At 32.2% G+C, this 21,540-nt stretch overlaps 1 protein-coding gene across 1 annotated transcript in view; it reads right to left on the bottom strand.

The window, feature by feature from the left end:
• Nucleotides 1-21,540, bottom strand: part of P5CS (Delta[1]-pyrroline-5-carboxylate synthase) — a 57,907-nt gene that overhangs the window by 11,899 nt on the left and 24,468 nt on the right. Inside the window, exons 2-4 of the mRNA XM_072529795.1 lie at nucleotides 21,200-21,367; nucleotides 9,696-9,839; nucleotides 2,444-3,101 (exon numbers count right to left, since the gene is read on the bottom strand). Of these exons, the coding sequence (XP_072385896.1) occupies nucleotides 2,444-3,101; nucleotides 9,696-9,839; nucleotides 21,200-21,367 (970 nt within the window). The remainder of the gene's footprint in view (nucleotides 1-2,443; nucleotides 3,102-9,695; nucleotides 9,840-21,199; nucleotides 21,368-21,540) is intronic.

Raw genomic sequence — 21,540 nt, 5'->3', positions numbered from 1 at the left:
TGTGATAAATTCAAGTAAACATAATATATTTTAACTATCTTCCCACGGTAGCATATATACAGTTAAATTATTCGCTCTTTATCGAACAATTTAATTCATTAAGATACTAATATCATTAAAGAGGTGATTCTTTCTGATTCTATGAGTTCGGTTACTTCAATTCTACGAGTATATCCTTAACACCCAATTGAACAAAACGGTCAAATCAGAACTTTACATAGGTATGTCAAGAAAAAGGTAGAACAGTTGACTTTATTAGTTGAATACCCATCTCCAATGTGGGTATTCCCAGAAAGGAATAGGAAGTTAAGTGCGCGTAGTGTAGTGTCTAGTGTAGATCCGTGAATAATATTAGTATGATTACTAGGAAATAGTATTAGTAATACAGTACGGACCAGAAGATTTAAAACTTTATATTAAAGCAAAGATTTTGAAAGTCTGGTATAATTAATGGCAAACATCAACGTCTAAACTACGACAAATTAAAGATACATTTATAGGGACTAAACCTTTATACAAAACTTGCCATGAACAGAATATAGTTAACCGATTACGATTAGGCCATACTAGACTCACACAGTAATACCTATTTTCAAAGTAACCCACCAAATATGTGCGCACTATAATACTTCCTTAACAAACAAACATAATATTGAATGTGACAAATTCAAACATTAAAGATATCGTTTTAAAAGAGATTTAAGATTATTAGTCGTGGCGGGCAATTGTATACGCAGACGACCTAGCCATACTAATTGAAGATGATATAAATTGTGGCATGATAAATAAAGTAAATAAGGCGTTAGAAAAAACCAAGAGATAAATAGAGAGAAACGATCTAAAATTGGCAGTAGAAAAGACCGAAATAATTATCTTGAGGGGACCTCGAGATCATAAGGATGTAAGCTTCCGGTTCCGAGGTTCCGAAATAAGACCCCAGAAAACAGCAAAATACCTTGACGTAATATTTGACGATTGAATGGCATCCGGGCAACACATACAAAAAGCATGTCGGAAAGCAGAAGAGAGGATAGCTGGGGCTATGCCGGTGCACATCCTGCTCAGTGAAAAGGTCCGGATGCCTAGGAGGGGCAACGGAGAGGCTGGTTCAGGATCACAAGAAAGGGAAAGAAGCTTAGAAATGTGGCAGGATTAGTAATCAAGGGAAACAGGCAATGCCGTCTGGGTGGCTCTTATCCCTGATGTGACGAGGTGGTACAAATTCAATCATGGTGGCATCAACTATTACTTTACGCAGTTTTTGACGGGGCATGGGTCGTTCCCGTCCTTTACATATCGCATACAAAAGACCACAGACAACCTTTGCATTGTATTTGGGGTGATGGATGACGCGCACCACGTGATTTTATGTATGCCCTATCTATTAGGCGGGGCGAACCTTGTTACAGCAGGGCATAGGGTCACCTCTAGGCGAGCCCCACGAATTGATCCACAAGTCAATGGCAAATAAAAAAATGTTTGACTTGATCATCGATTTCGTCAGAATGAAGAACAGGAAGAATAAGAGAGGAGACGACAACAAGGATAACTGATTTTATTGATTTTATTTATTTATTTTACTGATTTTACTTATTTATTTTATTTATACAAGTGTTGTAAGTGTTTAGTAGTTTAAGACTTATTTGATAATTTTAAATAAATCTTGGACCTCAGTCCCCTATAATCAACTGTTAAAGTGAAAATGTGACGAAACGAGGGGTTAATGGAGCATGAATGTCAGAATTGTTTGTACTGGCTGTCCAGAAACTTCTTGTCAGTTACGAGGGGTGGAACAGCGTTGTGGTCGCCGGGTGCGGGAGTGGGTGTGGTGGTACGATTGGAACGTGAACGTTGTGATAGTCATAAAACGTGCACATAAAGTGCCCGATGTTAGTATTAGCAAAGATGACGGGTGAGGACGATCCTCGCTAAGGGCGGTCCCAGTCTCGTCAATTGGAGAAAGAGGGGGTGAGTTTAGTTGGTAGGCTGTTCGTTACGGTAAGGAGTAACGGACTGAATCCAACACACCTGGGACACCTTCCCAGGTTACCAGAGCTCCTTAGAAGATCCTCACCTCCCAATAAAAAAAGAATATTAGTCGTGCTAGGTCAAGTTCCTAAAGAATTTAAATGTATTATAATTTAATTTTTTTTATTACATTGTTTACACTTTCAGTACTATTTTGTAAAATCCTCTTTTTTGTTACCATGTAACATACCTATACTTGTAAAATTGTACAGATTTGTAACTAACAACCATTGTGTGGATGCGACTTTGGCTTTAAATAATAAAAAATTATTGAATACTAAGTTTGATGTACAATTGAACTAGACTTGACTTGCGGAAAAAATTTAAAGTGACACTGCGCGTAAGTATAATGACCAGAAGATTATATCGAATTGAGAAACTGCAGTTTTTACCGTGTACCGATAGTATAACTTACCATTTTCGGCTACAAGTTCAGAAGAAACAGGTCCTCCTAGTGAATGTTCAGTAAAAAAAGTACCAACTTTTCTTCCAGACATAATAGATCTTATAGCTTTATCTAGTGTACCGTTACATATAACAACTGAAACTCCTCTTTCTAATGCCCATGTAGCAGAAGTTACTTTAGAGTCCATTCCTCCTGTACCAACTTTACTTTTTTGACCAAATTCAATAGTGTGACTTAAACTTGAGGTAAACGTATGCAAGAATTTTGCTCCAGCTTCCCACGGTGGTTTATCATAGATGCCATCTACATCAGACATAAGAATAAGAAGATCGGACTGAATTTCAGCAGCTAGCATAGCCGCTAAGCTATCGTTATCCTTAAGAGAAATGCCTTTTTTTCCAGCTTTTCCTCCTATTGGTTCATCTATTTGTGGTGGAGGCGAAACGGCATCGTTCGTATTAATAATTGGCACAATGTTTAGACTTATTAACTCAGTAAGAGTACTAATTAGATTTTTTCTCGTTTCTTCGTTGTAAAAGTCTGCTTTCGTTACTAATACTTGGGCAATTTTGACACCATATTGGGAAAACATGGCATCATAGAGAGACATAAGACCTGATTGTCCTACCGCAGCTGCTGCTCTAGGCTCTACAAGAGTTGGGGCATCCTAAAAATTAATGTGCATTATATCACCGTTTAAAGTATGTATTTAAAAATAATGGATAAAATGGCAAACAATGTTTGTTCCAGTATCTATATAGTATATAAATTATTACAAAATTATGTTGTCTACAAAATAAAATGTTAACTGAAAACAGGGCTAAAAGATACTAAAAAAATCACTACTATACTGTATACACATTCATGTGTATATAGCATAGCAGTGATTTTTTATAATAATGATAATAATAATAATAATTTTAAATTTCAGCGAAAAGTACGAACACACCTCACAAAGGCACAAAAACACCATCCTCGAAGTGCAGTAGAAAGAACGACATTACCGCGGTATTTAGGAGAACAAGGACTTATTGATATAAGCGAGCAATTAGAAAAACAGATTACTAATTTACGAACTTATTTTCAGGTGCAGGCGGAGACATCTACTCTTCATCTCGCGATTTGTGCAGTAGATGACACAACACCCATCAAACTGAGGGAACAAGAAATGTGCATAAACCATCTTACTAAGAACGAAAAAATGCGCATCTGGATGGGTAAACCTCTGCACGGGCGACATCCGAATGAAGTCAGTCAAGACTATGTCGACAATATTGCGTCGAACTATTGGCTGACATCAGGAAAGATGTTCCCTGAAACAGAAGGTTCATTACTCGCCATTCAGGATCAGGTTATACCAACCAAAAATTACCTGAAATATATCGTCAAAGACCCTCAGGTCCAAAACGACAAATGTCGATATGGATGTCAAGCCCAAGAAACCATCCAACATCTTACCGGGGGCTGTCAGGCATTTGCTGCAACTGAATATAAGGAACGGCATGACTCAGTAGGAAAGATCCTCCATCAAGAGATAGCTTTTAAACTGGGACTTCTACAAACAAACCATCTCCCATATTATCAATACGTTCCTTAAAAGAATGCTTGAGAATGCCAACTACAAGCTATACTGGGATCGCACTGTGCTCACAGACCAAACTGTAGCACATAATAGACCAGATCTCGTGCTAGTTAATAAACTAACAAGACAATCAACACTAATCGATGTGGCGATACCTAACAACAATAATCTGCATCAAGAAAAGATCGCCAAGTACAAAGATCTGGAAATACAAATAAGGAGACAATGGAGAATGGAAAGTACCCAGACGATACCTATTAGTCTTTCTACCACTGGAGTCATTGCGAAGAACCTCCTAGAAAACATAAAAAAGCTGGGTCTAAATGAACATATATATATATATATATATATATATATATATATATATATATATATATATATATATATATATATATAAGATCATGCAGAAAGCTGTGCTACTTTCGACGTCCAGATGCGTGCGAAAATTTTTGGGAGATACATCGACGTACCAAGTCACCTAGGACTCAATAACACGGAAAGAGTCCCACCAGAGCTCAATCTTTTTAATACCGTAGGTGTCTGGGATGAGTGAATTTTCCCCTTGGAGGGAGTGTGAGCCGTATGGTTAAATCTGGATTTTATAATAACAATGATAAACCAATTTTCATTAGGTAGTAACCCAGGTAAAACTGATGGTTACCCTTTTCCTGAGCATCGTATTCAAAAAAGAATGTAGGATCCCCCAGAAGTCCAAAATCATTAGATTTGCCAAAAGGAGAAATTTACAGAAATTGGGTCCTCTCAAACATATTATACTGTATGTATTACATAATGTTCTTCTTCTTCTTTTTCTTCCTCTTTATAAGCAATTCTGCTTGTTAATTAGTGGATTAATACCCCTATGGAAGTTTGTAATACCATCTTTTGCGCGGACGTCCGATACTTCTTCTGCCGATTGGTGACGTATCTCCTCCAATTTTAACGACACGGGTCTCCTCTATTCTGCTTATGTGGTTATTTTATTCTTTTTTTTTCTATTCTGTGTCCAGTCATTTATACACTGTATGTTACACTTTCTGTTAATGTCTTCACTTCTGTTTCGATCTCTCAGCGTATTTACTAACGCAAGAAAGAGGACAATAAATGTATAATATGATGTTAAAACTAACAATTACATATGCACCAGTGATAGGGTGGCCAGAAGTGGATACAAAATTGCCATTCTCAAACTAAGCAAGGTGCAAAGCCTTGCTTGTCTTGGAATCACAGGAGCTATGAAAAGCACACCAATGGAACCTACGTAGGCTCTACTGTACCTTCCTCATTTACACATAATTATAACGAAGAGGGCGAAAATGTAATAATATAGACTGCGAGAAAACCTGAGCACCGTAATGGTTAGATTAACATATAGTAATATTATAAATAAAAATAGGGATACCGAAAAGATGGTTGAATATGTCTGACCATAAGGTATCCAAATAGCTATTATTAATAGCTAATTTTTAAATAGCTATTTGCCCACTAAACAGATGAGGCTGCAAAACACTCGAAATAGACTTCAGGCTTTTATAAGCCCTAAGAACAACCGACAGATTAACGGAACATAACAGTGTCACACTAGTTCGGGTCCAGGTTAATGGGGAATACACGGCAATAAAAGGAAAGATAAATATGCCAGAATAGCAATAGGTATAACATACTTCGGTCCAGAATTGGTCAAGGAAGTGACAAGAAGCATCTTATGCTACCGGAAAAAGCCTAAATCCGAAGGCAACATGGAAAAATACACTGGAAAAATATACTTGGTCAAGCATATGGAAAAATTTATATTGGGCGGACATGCCTTATGTCTTAAGTACTGCGGAAAACAAACAGGATTCAGTCCAGAGTAATAACAGGCTTCCTTACTGCATATGTGACACCTGCATACAATGGGACTGTTTCATGGAAACTTAAGCTACACACTCTGTAAGTTCAAAAACATATGGTACTCATCCTCCCATATAAGCTGGTACAAGGTTACAGAATCCTGAAATGGACATCATGAGTAAATAGTAAATGTACCATAAGCCAACTGGTTTGTATGTAAACGACCCGTTTACAATAGACGGCTCTTATGAAAAAAACTAAACTAAACTAAAATCTTACGTTGGTATTTTTTTGCAAATTCTTCTTAATATTAGTATTCAGATCCAACATGGATTGCTGGAGGACAATGAAAATGGATTCCCATTAAAGGGCTTTTTAGTAATCTTAAAACAAACTGATTAAAAAAGCATCCTAGAAACTGCTATCATTTTACTAAATGATCCAAGTAGCAAATTCCGCAGTAGTTGTAGTTAATCCCGCTGGTTAGTGGCATTAAAAGAAGCAGTTATATATAAAAGATTAAATCGTTTAGCAAAAGCTGCTACCGCTTTGTTGAAATAATATGGCCTAGGCGGACAAGTTCGTTCAACGTCTCGTTTGGGCTGATACAAATTCAAACACAGTGGTTTGAATTTGTCCTCCTAGGGAATATATTTGGAGATTTTATTCATATATATATATATATATATATATATATATATATATATATATATATATATAAAGGAGACAACTTCAGAGTAAGCAAAATATTAGACAGAATATTTTCTGTGTGGAGATAACTTTAGAGAAATAAGTTTATCTTGTGACTTTGGAATAATCCAGATATCTAGTGTAAGTTTTTTAGTGTCTCTGCGTAACTTGACACCATATGGGAAACTTAATAATGGTCTTATTATTAATTTTAAGAAAAAAGTTATTCTTGATAAAAAGCTCTGCATGGCCCAAACCTAATATCCAATCATCAGATATAAAATTTTATTAATGTTTTACGAGATATTTCAAAAAATATAAATTTCGCTAAAGAGTGTAATGAGTATATTGTGTATATCACAATATCGAAAATTATTATAAAGAAAAGTTGTTTAAAATTAAATGTTTTAATATGCAATTACATCCTTCTAATTAAAAAAAGAAATTTTGAAAATTTTTCTCAAATTAGTAATATATCACATGCAACCATCAGATATCAAATTTTATCAATATTATACGAGGTATGTCAAAAATATGAATGTCGCTTAAGAGTAAAGTATCTTTCTTTTTCACATTAATGAAAATTGTTATACTGAAAAGTTGTTCAGAAATAAAAACCATGTTTCAATATGGAATTCTTGTTTTTTAATTTGAATTTTTACATTTTTAAAATTCATGTTTTTTATCGTACCTCGTATAAAATTGAAAAACTGTATTATCCGATAAGTGCATCTTAGGTTTTAGACCATGCGGAGCATTTTATGAAGAATAATTATTTCCGTAAAATTAATAATATTTTTTTAATTGGAAGGATGTAATGGCACATTAAAACATATTTTTAATTCCAAACAAAACTTTTCTTAGTAATAATTTTCGATATTGTAAAATATAAAGGTACTTTACTCTTGAGCAAAATTTATATTTATGCCTCGTATAATATTGATAAAATTTGATATCTGATGGTTGCATCTTAGATTTTGGACCATGCAGAGCTTTTAATGAAGACTACCTTTTTTTTTTCGTAAACTCAATAATAAAAAAGTTTCCCATAGTCTTCCAAGTTACGCAGACAAACTATAAAAATATAGAAAACTTACATATTTACTGCAGAAATTTCTCGGTGTTATTTTCTAGTTATTATATTATAAGATAGTAAAGTAAGTCTGGAAAATAATTAGATTTATTCTTTTATAAGACTTTATTATACCCTCTATTATTTTAATAAAGTTGCTGTCAAAAATATTAGTCTTTTGATTTTGTAATATGTAGTAATCAATAATCAAAATATGTTCCACGAAAATAAATTGAAATGTTTTTAAAACACAAGGCTTCGTTTACTTTATATGAGTATTATCCTAGTTCCGTATTTGATATCAATACCTTATTTTGTAACTGATATTATTTCTTAAAACGTGTTTGATATTGACTGCGTAAATGACCTACTGCTATTGATATTTTTTATATATAAAATCTATTGTAACCATGACCGATAAAATATTCCATATTATTAATTTTAAGTAGAAAATAAATGAAAATAGGCAAATATATTTACTTAAATTTAAATATTTTTTTACGTTCACTGACAAAAAAAAAACAAAACCATTGTGAATATTTTTATTATACTCATTCATCATTCTACTATTTCTTTTTAGGTAGATACAATATTTTATCCATTGTTCTAAAGCTATTGTTAAAAGCGTTCCACAGATATACATTTCAGAAGAACATGTGATTTTAATCTCTGTATGGATTCAATTAAAGCAAAAAGAACTTTTTAGTGATTGTCGTAGGTCACTCAGTATTGTACTGAAAGACACTGGTTTTGAATTACTAAAAGATGATCCAAGGCGAGGACTGAGGGAACAGCCTCATATTGCTGTGAAGAGAGCAGAAATTTTGGAAATATATCAAGAATATAAACATAAAGATTTTCGTACACTAAGTTTTCAAGGTAAGTTTACTTCAAGCACCAGCTAGGGAATCAAAACCGGAAAACCACAGAAAGCATATATATATATATATATATATATATATATATATATATATATATATATATATATATATATATATATATATATATATATATATATATATATATATATATATATATATTATATGTATATATATATACAATATATATATATATATATATATATATTATATATACAATATATATATACAGTGCTTTGTTTTTAAAACAACTATAATATTGTGAGACCTATTCTTCTTTGTATTTCAGTTGTCCAATTACCTCGGCCTAATAGAATCTCATGCTCTAAATATTTCTTTTTTATGCGCTAAATAAAAAAAAATTTAATTAGAAGAATTTAATTTTATATTGAAACATATTTTTTAATTTCGAACAACTTTTCTTAATAATAATGTTCGATATTGTGAAATACACCGATGCTTCACTCTTGAGCGAAATTTAAATTTTTTGACAAACCTCGTATAATATTAATAAAATTTGATATCTGATAAATAACTTTTTTTCTAACACACTGTGTGTCAATTATGACTAAAAGAAACACTGTATAAGTGGTTGATCTGAAGATATAAATATACTAAAAGCCCGTATGATATAACATAGTACTATTTCTCCATTTAGATTTGCAGAATCCTGTGATATACAAAGGAAACAATTTAAGAAGATCTTCCGCAATACTTCTTGCATAATATATAATGCATTAGTGTAGATATAGAACTCAAACTACAAAGAAACAACAAATATGTAGAGAAAGCACTTATAAACTCAATGTTGCAAAACCATATTTTGGCTTAAAGAAATTGACGATATTTAAATGCCATTCTGGTAGAACATGCATACAGACACCACTACAACAATCATTAATATGCAGAAGACTTATCTTTTAGAAGAACTAGGTAAGTGATTTACAAAGAACAATACAGAAAGTGGGAGTACAAATAAGCATATCAAAACAAAAATAGTGACAAACAGCGAAGATATATATAACAAATAAAAGTCGGAGAAAAATACAAAATACGTATATGTAGGACAAACACTTATCACTATATGAGCCATTATAATTAGAGGAAATCTATTACTTGCTATGATGTACGCTTTAAGGTATTTTTGATACAATTTTTAATACATAAAGGATATAAATTGAATCATTTATAAAATTGTATACATACCTCACGTGTGTGATCCGTTGGAGATAAGGTCTCCCTCATGGAGAGGGACATCAATAATTCCTGAGTTAATCTTTGCTTTCCAAAGGCCACAGCTCCACTTGTAACCATAATACATTCTCGTCCCTCATTCTGACATTCTGCAACCTTAAACATCATATGTAAACAACTATGATAATTTAACAATATATAACTAGATATTCCACGTAAAGCTGCAGCAGATAATTTTTAAGTAAACTTTATTACATATACAAAACCTCCTATTTTGGCTACATCTCAAAAGCAGCCACCGTTCCTAATGTTCTTTTGACAATTCAAAATTACCGTTATGCCAAATTCTTTAATAAGGGACGAGTTGTTAATAGTAAAATGACTTTACAAGAGAAATCTAGACTTCCCTTATAATGAATTTTACGAACAAAGATATTATGGTTGTTCGTTACGTTTAACGTACCAAAATTTTTTAATGCTTCTATGAAGCATTCTTGAGAAAGCATATGATTAAGTTCCTCGAGAGATTCTGTGGTGGGCACTTAATGATGTGGATATGTAAAGATTGTGAAAGACATATATGTAAGGCAGTAAAAACTAGTGTTGGATTTTTTTAAAACTAAAATAATAACCTTTAAATCAAGGGGTTTTAAAATTTAATTACACGTAGGACAGCTGAGTTATACTTGTATCGAATCAAAGTGTAAGAAACTTTTTTAAAAGGAACCATTTTCAATTTGGTAAAATTAAATATCTCCAATATTTTAGGAGATAAAATCATTCAAACAATTAAATTGGTAAGTCAAGGTATCGAGGGGACATAAAAGTGCATACTTAACACCCCCTGGCACCTAGAGTATTTATAGTGAGTGGAAATAAACAAAACAATCTAGTGAATGGTGTATTCATGTATAAAAATAAATAATATTATTAAACATGAAAATAACGATAAGCAGAAAGACTTATTTGAACTTTTTTATTATAAACAGATAAGAAGGGCAGGATTTCGATTTTTACCTAGGAATGGAAGTGCTGGTGAATTGGACACGGCCAGCATGGGTGTGGTTGGAAATTTGAACTGTGAGTAGAGTTTTCGGGTAACTATGCAGGTGGCGCAGTGACTAATAACTTGCACAGGAAATTACTAGGACTAAGAACAATAAATTCAGATGACGAGCTAACTGATGAAGTGAAAAGGAGAAGAGGAGAGGATAAATACTACAGCAAAAGATAAAAACATTGAGGACACCGCAAAAAAGAGATGCAGAAAACACAAGTGGAATGGACCAAATAATGAAAATGATGAAGGAATTAATAATGGATATCTTCTTTTTACGGTGCCTTCTCCATCATTGAAGGTTGACTATAAGTACAGCAAATTGCTCTCTATCTTGAGCTGTTCTTAATATCAAATGTGTGTCCATGCCTGTCCAATCTCTTACATTCTGCAACCAGGAGAATTTCTTCCGTCTGGACCTCTTCTTCCTTCCACTTTCCCTTCCATTATAAGTCGTAGGAAGTTGTATTTTTCTCCTCAGTAAATATGTCCTATATAATTCGTTTTACTGTTTTTTACAATATTTAGGAGTTCTCTCTCAGTACCCATTCTTCTTAGCACCTCGTTGTTGGTCACGTGCTCTGTTCAAGAGATCTTCAGCATTCTTCGAAAAACCCACATCTCAAAGGCTTCTATACACCTCATACTTGTAATTCCGAGAGTCCATGTTTCCACTCCGTATAGCAATATGGATATAAAAGACATAAAAAAAACAATATAGATCCGGAGACGAAATTAAACAACTAAAGAAGGAAATTAAAAAACAATAAATCGACTAAAAATATCAACAAAGCGACAACAAAGATGAACTAAAAAAACTGCATAAAATAAACGAAAAACTCATAAAACAAATACGTCAATTAAAAAAGAACACAGCAAAAGAAAAGATAGAGAAATTGAAGAAAGAAAGAAGCAGAAAAAATATAATAATACAAGGATTAAAAATTGTTACCAATGATCAAAAAGTTTTGCAATATGGAGAATTTGATAGAAAAAGAACTACAAGTATCAGTAGATATAAATGGAGCAAGGAAAATAAAAGAGAAAAAGGTAACAGCAAAAAACTAGCAGCACAATTCAAACAGGCTAAAATAACGAAGGCGACTTGGTAAAAGTAAACGAGATGGACAAACTATTCAGAATAAATGTATATATATATATATATATATATATATATATATATATATATATATATATATATATATATATATATATATATATCTATATACACGAAAAGAATAGAAATAGCAGAAAAATACCAAAAAATAGCATTTGTAAACATACACTTCTTCTTCCTATACCGTCCCCATTAACGGAGGTTGGCGACCACATTTTTAAAAGCTTCTCTGTCTTTTACAACGTGAAATAATTCGTCTACAGTCATGTTTGTCCAGTCTCGAATATTTCGCAGCCATGACTTCCTCTTTCTACCTATTCCCTTTTTGCCATCGACTCTACCCTACATGATGACATGCAGAAGACTATATTTATTATTTCTTAGTATGTGTCCAAGGTATGCAGTCTTGCGTACTTTTATCGTTTTCAACAATTTTTTGTCACGACCCATCCTTCTCAGCACTTTCTCATTGGTGACCCTGGCAGTCCATGGAATTCTCAACATTCTCCGGTATATCCAAAGTTCAAAGGCTTCAATCTTTTTAACTATTTGCGCTTTTAGTGTCCATGTTTCTACCCCGTACAATAGTTGCGACCAGACGTAACATTCAACAAACCTCAGTCTCAGCGCAGTATTCAGATTTTTGTCACAGAACAATTGTTTGAATTTTAAGAACGCTGCCCTTGCCATTTTTATTCGTACCAGGATCTCTTGGTCTGGGTCTGTAAACATACACGCACCGACTAAAAAGAAAAACATAGAAATACAGGAATACTTCTGTAATTCAAATAGATAGAGTATATGAGAATATTCCATTATACGATGTAAAAATAGTACTATAAATATGTATATATATATATATATATATATATATATATATATATATATATATATATATATATATAATCTTTGCAGATTAGTTAAATAGAAAACTCTTAAATATTGGGGAAATCTGCAAGAAATACTCTAATGTGTATCAATTGTTTCGCCGAACGTTTTCGCCAAAGAGAATTAATTTGGCTTCTTCAGGGCTGAAAGAGAATAAATTATAATTAGCTACCATATATTATCTATTAAAACATTATTGATCTTACCGTAACTTAGAATTGTAGAGTTACAATATTAAAAAACTTTGCTAGTAACATAGTGGTGTTTTTTGTTACTACGTGCAAAAAAAGTTTTTTTATAAGGATTGAAATGTATGGTAGCTTCGAACTTGACACGTAAAGGCTTACCCAAGGTTAATCGAAAAACCCAATGCAACTACATTTAAAAGGAGGTAATTCTTTGAAATGTCGGCAATAACTAAATTTTTGATTTTTAGATAGTTAAAAGTGAGGTTCTGTTTAAGCCAGAACGCAAGCGCTGACATACCAACTAATAATGAAGTTGTCAGCTATACATATATACACTATATATATATATATATATATATATATATATATATATATATATATATATATATATATATATATAATAGTATATATTTATGCTAATGAAAAAATAGGAAAAGAAGAATAAAATATAGTCTTATAGTGCGTTGGCAAATTATCTTAAGGCCAGACGTCTATCTTTTTACGGCATGAAAAAGTTCGCCAGCCATTTATGCCTGTCTAGTTTTTTATATTTCGTAGCCACTACATTTTTGTTTGCGATCTACTCCCCTCTTGCCCTCAATCTTTCCTTTGATAATTAGTTGAGGGATTGCATAATTTTTCCTTTCAGAATATGGTCAGAAATCCAATTTTATGTATTTAGTTTTTCCAAATTATACTTATATATGTACTTATTTGATTTAGCATCAATTGTTATTCAAGCAAAAAGCAACTTTACGTGTACGCAGCCCGCTTTTGAACCCAATTTTGTCTCGATAAATTGGGTATTCCAACTTTCTGTACATTGTTCTGTGGAGGATGCGAAGAAATACTTTAAGCAAATGGCTTATTAAACTGATCAGACTGTGGTGTCTTTATCACTTTTTGAGATTTAGGGATCATTATAAAGGTTTAATAAAGCCAATCCGTTGGAATGTGGCCGGTGTTACATATGGCATCGAAAATTGGTACCAGCATGTCGATGTTGTCAACTTCCAATAGTTTTATGACTTTCATAGTAATGCCATCTGGTCTAGGAGCCTTTCCTAGTTTTGCTACTTTAATAGCATACTTCACATCGGCAAAAATAACGAGAGGACCAGATAAATTTTCCGTGAGTATGTTAGTAGTTGGTAGATTCGGTCTATTATCCATAAATAGGGACGAAGCATAATGTGTCCAGATTTTAGCTAGTTCTTCCTGGGTATGTACGTAGTCTTCTTGATCATTCTTCAGGCGAGTCTCATAGTGTTTCTTGTATACACTCGAAATTTCTACAACCTCTTTATGTAGTCCTGTTCTGTCTCCCTTTTCATGTAGTGATGTAGGGTCATGCTTCACACCTTTCTTTCATTCAGCTTTCCTTTGAGATTTTAATTCTTGCCCTTATCGTACGTTGGGTTTTCTTGTATTTATGTTGATTCTGATATATTTTGTACTGTCTGCGTTGCTCCATAAGATCAAATATCTATTCCATAAGATCAAGTATCTCTTTCGTCATCCACTCGTTTTTGGTCATAATATATTTTGCAAAAGAAAAAATATATTCAATATGAGCACGTACTTCCAACACAAAAGAATATAACAAGGAACGTAGAGATCGCTAGATTGAAATATGTAAACCAAATAATAGACATGAAAAAATGGATAGGGAATATAAGAACACACAGAGGACAGCAACTAAACTTTTTGGACTACTGTTAGAAGAAGAACAAAATAAATATGAAAGAAGAGTCACTAAAGAATTGGATAATATTGCAGAAAATGGAAATATTGCTCAAACATGGATGAAAATAAAAGTATGTATGACCAAAGCAGCGTAAGCCGCTTTCTTATTTCCGGTTGTACCCGGTTTCATTATATTGTTCTGAAGCTATTTTCTTGTGGCGTCTTAATGCAATTTACTATTTTTGGCGGGAATAAGCCACAATTCAAGTTAAAAATAGATTTATTTTTGACGTTTCGATTTCCATTTCCTAAATCGTTTTCAACATAAAAAACAATAATGAATTAAAATTTTTTTTTAAATATTTATTTATTATAAAATATAAATATAATTTAGATAAAAAAAAATTTGAAAATGTTTAATTAAAAAAAAATTATTTTAAGAACGATTTCCCAAGCGGAAATCTAAACTGCAAAAATAAACTTATTTTAAACCCAAATTTAGACTTATTTCCATCAAAAATAGTAAATTGCATTAAAATGCCAAAAGAAAACGAGCTCAAAGAATGATAAGATCAAATAAAACAAAATACAATTAAGATAAAATTGAAATGCATCGAAGAAAGCTTTCAAAATAGAGAAATTAGAACTTATATCAAGGGGTGAAAAATTAGCAAAAGGGTAAAGAAAGGAAATCTGTACAAGGTGTCCCAAATTGGTATGTTTGGCAGGGTATACCGAAAACTAGAGGAGATAGAAAAAAGCAGTTAAGATTTTATGACTTCTTGTTTCGTTAAAGTAACGATTGTCCAATGAAATCAATAATAGCTTCCCACATTAGCGAGATACAGCGATTTTAATACTCTAACTTTAACATTTTATTATGCAGATACCAATCCTTTACAGTTTTATTTACCAGAAATAGGATCAATCAACTCAATAAATAGGAATAACAAATTTACTTAACCACCAGAATTAATTTTAAAGAACTAGTAAAATAATAATAAACGGAACAACCAGAATTAATTTTACAAAATTATAAAAATTATAATAAATGTTCATAATGTCCCCCGTTTTCTTATAATATTAATTGACACCCTGTTTTTACAGATCTTATACAAATGACTATAAGCGCTGGCTTTATTTTTCTAAATCCTTAATGAATGTAACAATAAAACACTGAAAACTTTGTTTTTCAAAACTTCCACAAAATTTATTATAATATTTTATCACTACAGCTGTTTCGGCAGAGTGCCTTTCTCGAGTGACTAGAGACTTGAGAAAAGCACTCTGCCGAAACAGTTGTAGTGATAAAATATTATAATAAATTTTGTGGAAGTTTTGAAAACAAAGTTTTCAGTGTTTTATTGTTATATAAAATGAATTTCAAGTAACGCACGGTCGAATCCATCACTTTCTTAATGAATACTTTGTATTAATACTTTCTCAGTGCTTAAGTCAATTTTATAAATATTGTTTTTTCAAACTCCTCAAATAAAAAAATCAAGAGGATCTAGTTATGGTAAAGGAGGACCATAAGTTCCAATCCACCGATTATAAAATTTGTTTACAACACTTTACGTCGAAGCACCGATTGCGACAGGTGACACAGGTTTTGTATTATTTTCCATGCTAACATTACCAAAGCCTACTCTACGAAATGAACATTCTTATGAGATTTAGCAATCGGTCATTTTAGAAAAAAAAAATAGATGACAGTAATATCATATCGAATAAAAAATTACAAATGAAAACGGAAAAAGTAATAAACTATTGTGGATTATATTTCGAGACAATTTTATTTATAAATCAATAATTTATAAATATTAATTTATTTTGAACTGACAATACGCAGTTAAGTTTTTTCTTTACTTTCAAATTAGACAGTTGCTGATTAAAGCTGTCAAGGGATTAGTATCCTCATAATAAAATGTTAAAATGCGTTACTGAGTGTTGTACTCGTATTTTGCAAAGTTTATTTGCAAAGTAGCTTCAACAATTGAAAATAGATATAAAATATGGCATATTAGGTAACAGAAAATTATTAAAAATGTAAACGAAAAATATCAACATATATAGTTGGTCCATTTTCTTTGTGAAACCCCCCAAAAAATTCTTGTACACCACTGAACCCTTATATAAATCTATCAAAAGTTCCAACAAAGTTTTAAAAAATTTTTTTTAATAAAGAAGATATATATATTACAGAGCCGGCCCCAGGGGTAGGCGAACCGGGCTGCTGCCCAGGGCGGCAAATTTTTAGGAGCGGCAAATTTTGAAGGACACCCAATTTTCAAAACTAAAGAAATAAATTATGTTTTTAATATTATGACAAAATTAATACATGAACAAGAGCGGTAAAAATACAAGTGTAAGAACGAGAATTAAATAAGTAAAACAACAATAACAATTCCAAGCTTAAATTTTCCCTAGATCAATTGTTAAACACACTGATGATGATAATATTGCTCATTGCTCAACCTAAAGAACATACAGATGCTTTGAATCGGACAACATTCACCTAGACCTAGGCCTATCATCACCATCCACGTCTGCTGCCGCCACCTCTCAGTCCAACGACAGTCACTTAGGCCTATCATACGCATTGACGTGTGCTGTCGCCCCCTCTCAGTCAAACGACAGTCAAAGATGATTCGGATCGTAGATTTACAACTAACTACTACAGTTACAAAATATTTAATGGGTAAACTGTTGAGAGAAAGGGGCTAATTTATTCTAAGACAAACAATGCTGTTTATTATTTTTGATAGATGTAAAATATTTTTAAATGTCAAAATTCAATTAACTGTAAATAATTTATAACAATTTAATTGAAAACACATGGCTACAGTTTTGTCCAGCCACGCTAAGTCTCCAGCTCATCTAGAGTCACAGCGACAGTGGGTAGAACTTGCAATAAGACTAGAATCGGGCAAAACCATAGACAAAGAAACACAAAAAGTTCTAAATTCAGAAACTCGTCATTGGAAAAATGTAATAAAATTAATTATATTAATAATACAGTTTTTAGCATAGCAGTGTCTTCCATTAAGGAGTGATTCTGATAAACTTTTTCACCACAACAGTGGTAATTGCTTGAAGTTTGTTAAGCTCGTTGGAAAATTTTATTCTGTTTGACAAGAGCACATTAGGAGAAGTAGCAAGCAGTACCACTGCTTACGAAAACGTGTTTAAAACCAAATTATTTAGCTTCGTCATGACCAAATCAGAAAGAAAATTTCAAACTCTTTGAAATTAGCCAAGTATTATAGTATAATTTTGGATTGTACACCTGATATTTCTAGGATGAAACAAAGGACTATTGTTGTACGTTTTTTTGATTTTTGTTTCTATTTACAAAGTGTTAAAATTACAGAACATTTTCTTGAACTTGCGCTTGTACTGAAAACCACTGGGTTGAGACTATAGAAGTTATTTTACAAAAATTAATGAACTGGGAATACCTTTAGAAGATATAAGAGGACAAGGATATACTGATGGGGCAAATATAAAAGATAATAAATAGGATTCCAAAACAGAATTTTGCAAATGAATCCTAGAGTATTTTTTGTCCCATGTTGTAGCTATTCACTTAACTTAGTCGTGAACGATGCTGCTAAAGCCTCACAGTTTACAGTATCTTTCTTTTCATTAGTGACAAAAATTTACAACTTTTTATCAGCATCTAGTGATTAGTCGAAGTGTCACCGAATTGGACAAGTCGCTAATGGGCGATCATTAAGATCGCCCATTAGTACCGCCCTGTCGAGTGTAGTAAAGTACTCGATAAGTGGTTCGTACAGGGGCTGATTTATGTGTTTGTAATACAAGATTATCGTAATTTTGTTGAGTGACGGTACGTAGACTCTCATTTATATTGCTGGCGTCACCCCTAAGTGGCCACAGTGGCCAGTTTCCACACTAGACCCGGTAGACAGTGGTGACGCCTCCGATTCGGGCCCATCACAATTTGTTTTAAAAGAGTTAATTGGAAACTTTGCTGGCTAGGTCGCCATGGCGTCCCGGTGAGGTGCGGACATAAAAATAATGAGACTCTAGATAAGAAAAAGTAAATAAAAAACCAATAATGAAATACGACAATGAAATAAACAAGTAATAATGCAATAATTGAAATCAAAGTGGTATATCAGAAGTACTGAACTCAAACACATAATCAATCCTGGAAAAAGATTATTGGTCAAATAGAAAATAATTTACATGGAAGACAAATCTTGGTTTACAAAATACTAAAACAAATGAATAAAATTAATAAAGATACCCCCATGTAGAGGTTATTAATGAAAAATAATAGAATTATAGTAAGTCTAGCAATTGTATAGAAGAGGATATAGAAGAACAAATTTTATATGAAATCAACCATATAACAATGCAATATCTATCAAGAGGACAACTTTGGTCATAATATTAAAGAATATAACAGCAACACGACCAGATTAAATAAACAAAAGAAATTCTAAGGTATGAAGATTTCTTATTAGCCTGAAGAATGCTACATTAATCAAAATACCTAAAACATGACAAACAATTGCGAAAAGTATGGAGGTATCAGTATTTTTAAAAAATCCATAAAATATGCTATAAACTCAATAAAAATAGATTAAAAACATATTATAAAAACCTTTATAGGAAAAAAACAACACGGCTTTCAAAAACGCTGGTCTACTAACGACAAGGTTTTCATTATAAAACTAAACAAATTATTGGAAAACGAAGATAATTTAACCCAAAATTACGTATATTCCATATCAACTTGTTAAACTGAAACTTACAATTAGGACACTGCAACTAATAAATCAGCGGATAAGCTAGCAGATCAAAACTAAGCTTAGCTTCCTGTTCGTACAAGAAGATCATCTACAGATGCACAATTTATCATAACACAAATTATCAGTAAATTATTAGAGTATAATAGACCGGCGTTTCTATGCCTGATCGATGATTGCGGAAAGCATTTGACAAAGTAATAATTAAAGATCTAATTCATCTTTTGAATAATATATAAGTATTTATGGAGATGAAAATATAACTATTATGGCTTCCAAGATGGAAGAATAATAGATACGAAAGGAGGACCCGTTAAGCTATTTGCTCTTCAATTTAATCATAAATAAATTTATCAAATGCATTAAGAAAAGAAGGGGATATATAATAGGAATTACAGCAGTTAAAATACTCCGTTTTGTACTGTAGGACACAATATTGACAGCCCAAGATGAACATGGTCTATAAAGACTAGATCACAGATTCAGCACAAGAAAAAAACTTTCCCACTTTAAGCAAAAAACATTAACATAAGGATTCCAACTGGAAAACTAGTAAAGAGCCAACTAGATGTAAATTAAAGGTCGATGGCGCCAGTATTAAACAAATATTGTTTTTACACTATCCACCTATGAAGACATAAAGAGAGAAGTGAGAGATCAAGTACCAAAAACAAATAAACAAGCAGTATACCTTAATAACAGTATATGGCGAAACTGTCAATAAATATGTTTGAAGTATAAGATCAATATTAACGTATACATAAGAAACAACATTGGACACAGCCACAAACCAAAGGCTATTGGAAAAGCCGGATTAGAGAATATTGAATAAATTTCATTATACTGTGCTAGAAATGAGTGGATACTAAAATGGAAAAAAAATTAAATAACAACTTTTAGTATCAGGAAAAACTTGTGGTAGCTCAAATTAAAATCAAATGTTTATCAATGTGGCTCTGTTATAGTAACATAAAATGCCTAAGTAAGCTAATAAAGACCTCTATATGAAGGAACACGAAGTGATGAACTTTTTTCCACTGCGAAGTTTATCCTTGCAAAACGCTAATTTCGCAGTCTTCGCACGTAGAAAACAGACATTAAAATGAAAGTAAACGATTGCATTATTTTCATTTCGAGCTCCACCATTCTTCTACACGTATTTCGAGGTTTCTTCACTCATCAAAAAGACTTGTGGTAGCTCAAATTAAAATAAAATGCTGTTTATCTATATGGCTGTTATAGTAACATAACATGACTGAGTACGCTAGTAACGACCTCTATATGAAGCAACTAAAAGTCAAGAGACTACTCTTCGATGGCAAATTAGGAGAAATGCGAATCGAAGCTTGCTGGAAACTATTAAAAGATGTTAGAAATACTCTGATGAAAGCCAAAATAAACCTAGTTTAAACTAAAATTGTGATTATTTCACAGTAAATACAGTAAAATACGATTCAAGTCAAGCTGTTCTCTTATATCAAATTTACTAATTATTAATATTGTTCTGAAGTTATTTTCTGGCGGAATCTTGATGCAATTACTACTTTTAGTAGGAATAAGTCACAGTTTAAGTTTAAAGTAAGTTTGTTTAGGATGTTTTGATTTCCACTTTGAACATGAAGTAACTTCATGAGTTAAACTATTTTACTATTTTGTCCAAGTAATTTGGACTAAATCGTAATATTTTGACATGTAAATTTTGGAGACAAAATATTTATACCTACTTTTGAAACATTCTGTGTATAAAATTTAAATATACCTTTGTTTTACAAAAAAAATATTTAATAATTTATACTCACTTGTTCTACTATCGAAGCGAGTCTTCCTAGTGCTAATCCGTGTTCATCTTCTCTGGTGATTACTGCACTTCCTAGTTTTACCACCAATCTTCTTGCGTACTTTAGTTGACTCCTGTCAATAAAACTACTTGGCTTCCGATCCACTAATCCCTTCTTTTCGAAAGCGGCCTGGAAAAACATATTGTTTTTAATCATAGCTATTAGTGTGATCAGCACACTGTACCGTTGTGTATTTAAAAAATACTGACAATACACTTGATTTCCAGATAGAACAGATGTTAAGGATTAAACAGAAGCCTTGAAATATTTTTACTAATATAGAAGCTAATTATAAAATAGGT

The sequence above is a fragment of the Diabrotica undecimpunctata genome, chromosome 4 (assembly GCF_040954645.1).
Source record: "Diabrotica undecimpunctata isolate CICGRU chromosome 4, icDiaUnde3, whole genome shotgun sequence".
NCBI classification, from domain to species: Eukaryota; Metazoa; Arthropoda; class Insecta; order Coleoptera; family Chrysomelidae; genus Diabrotica; species Diabrotica undecimpunctata.
The sequence above is the reverse complement of the archived record's forward strand: the minus strand, read 5'-3'. Positions and strand labels throughout refer to the sequence as shown.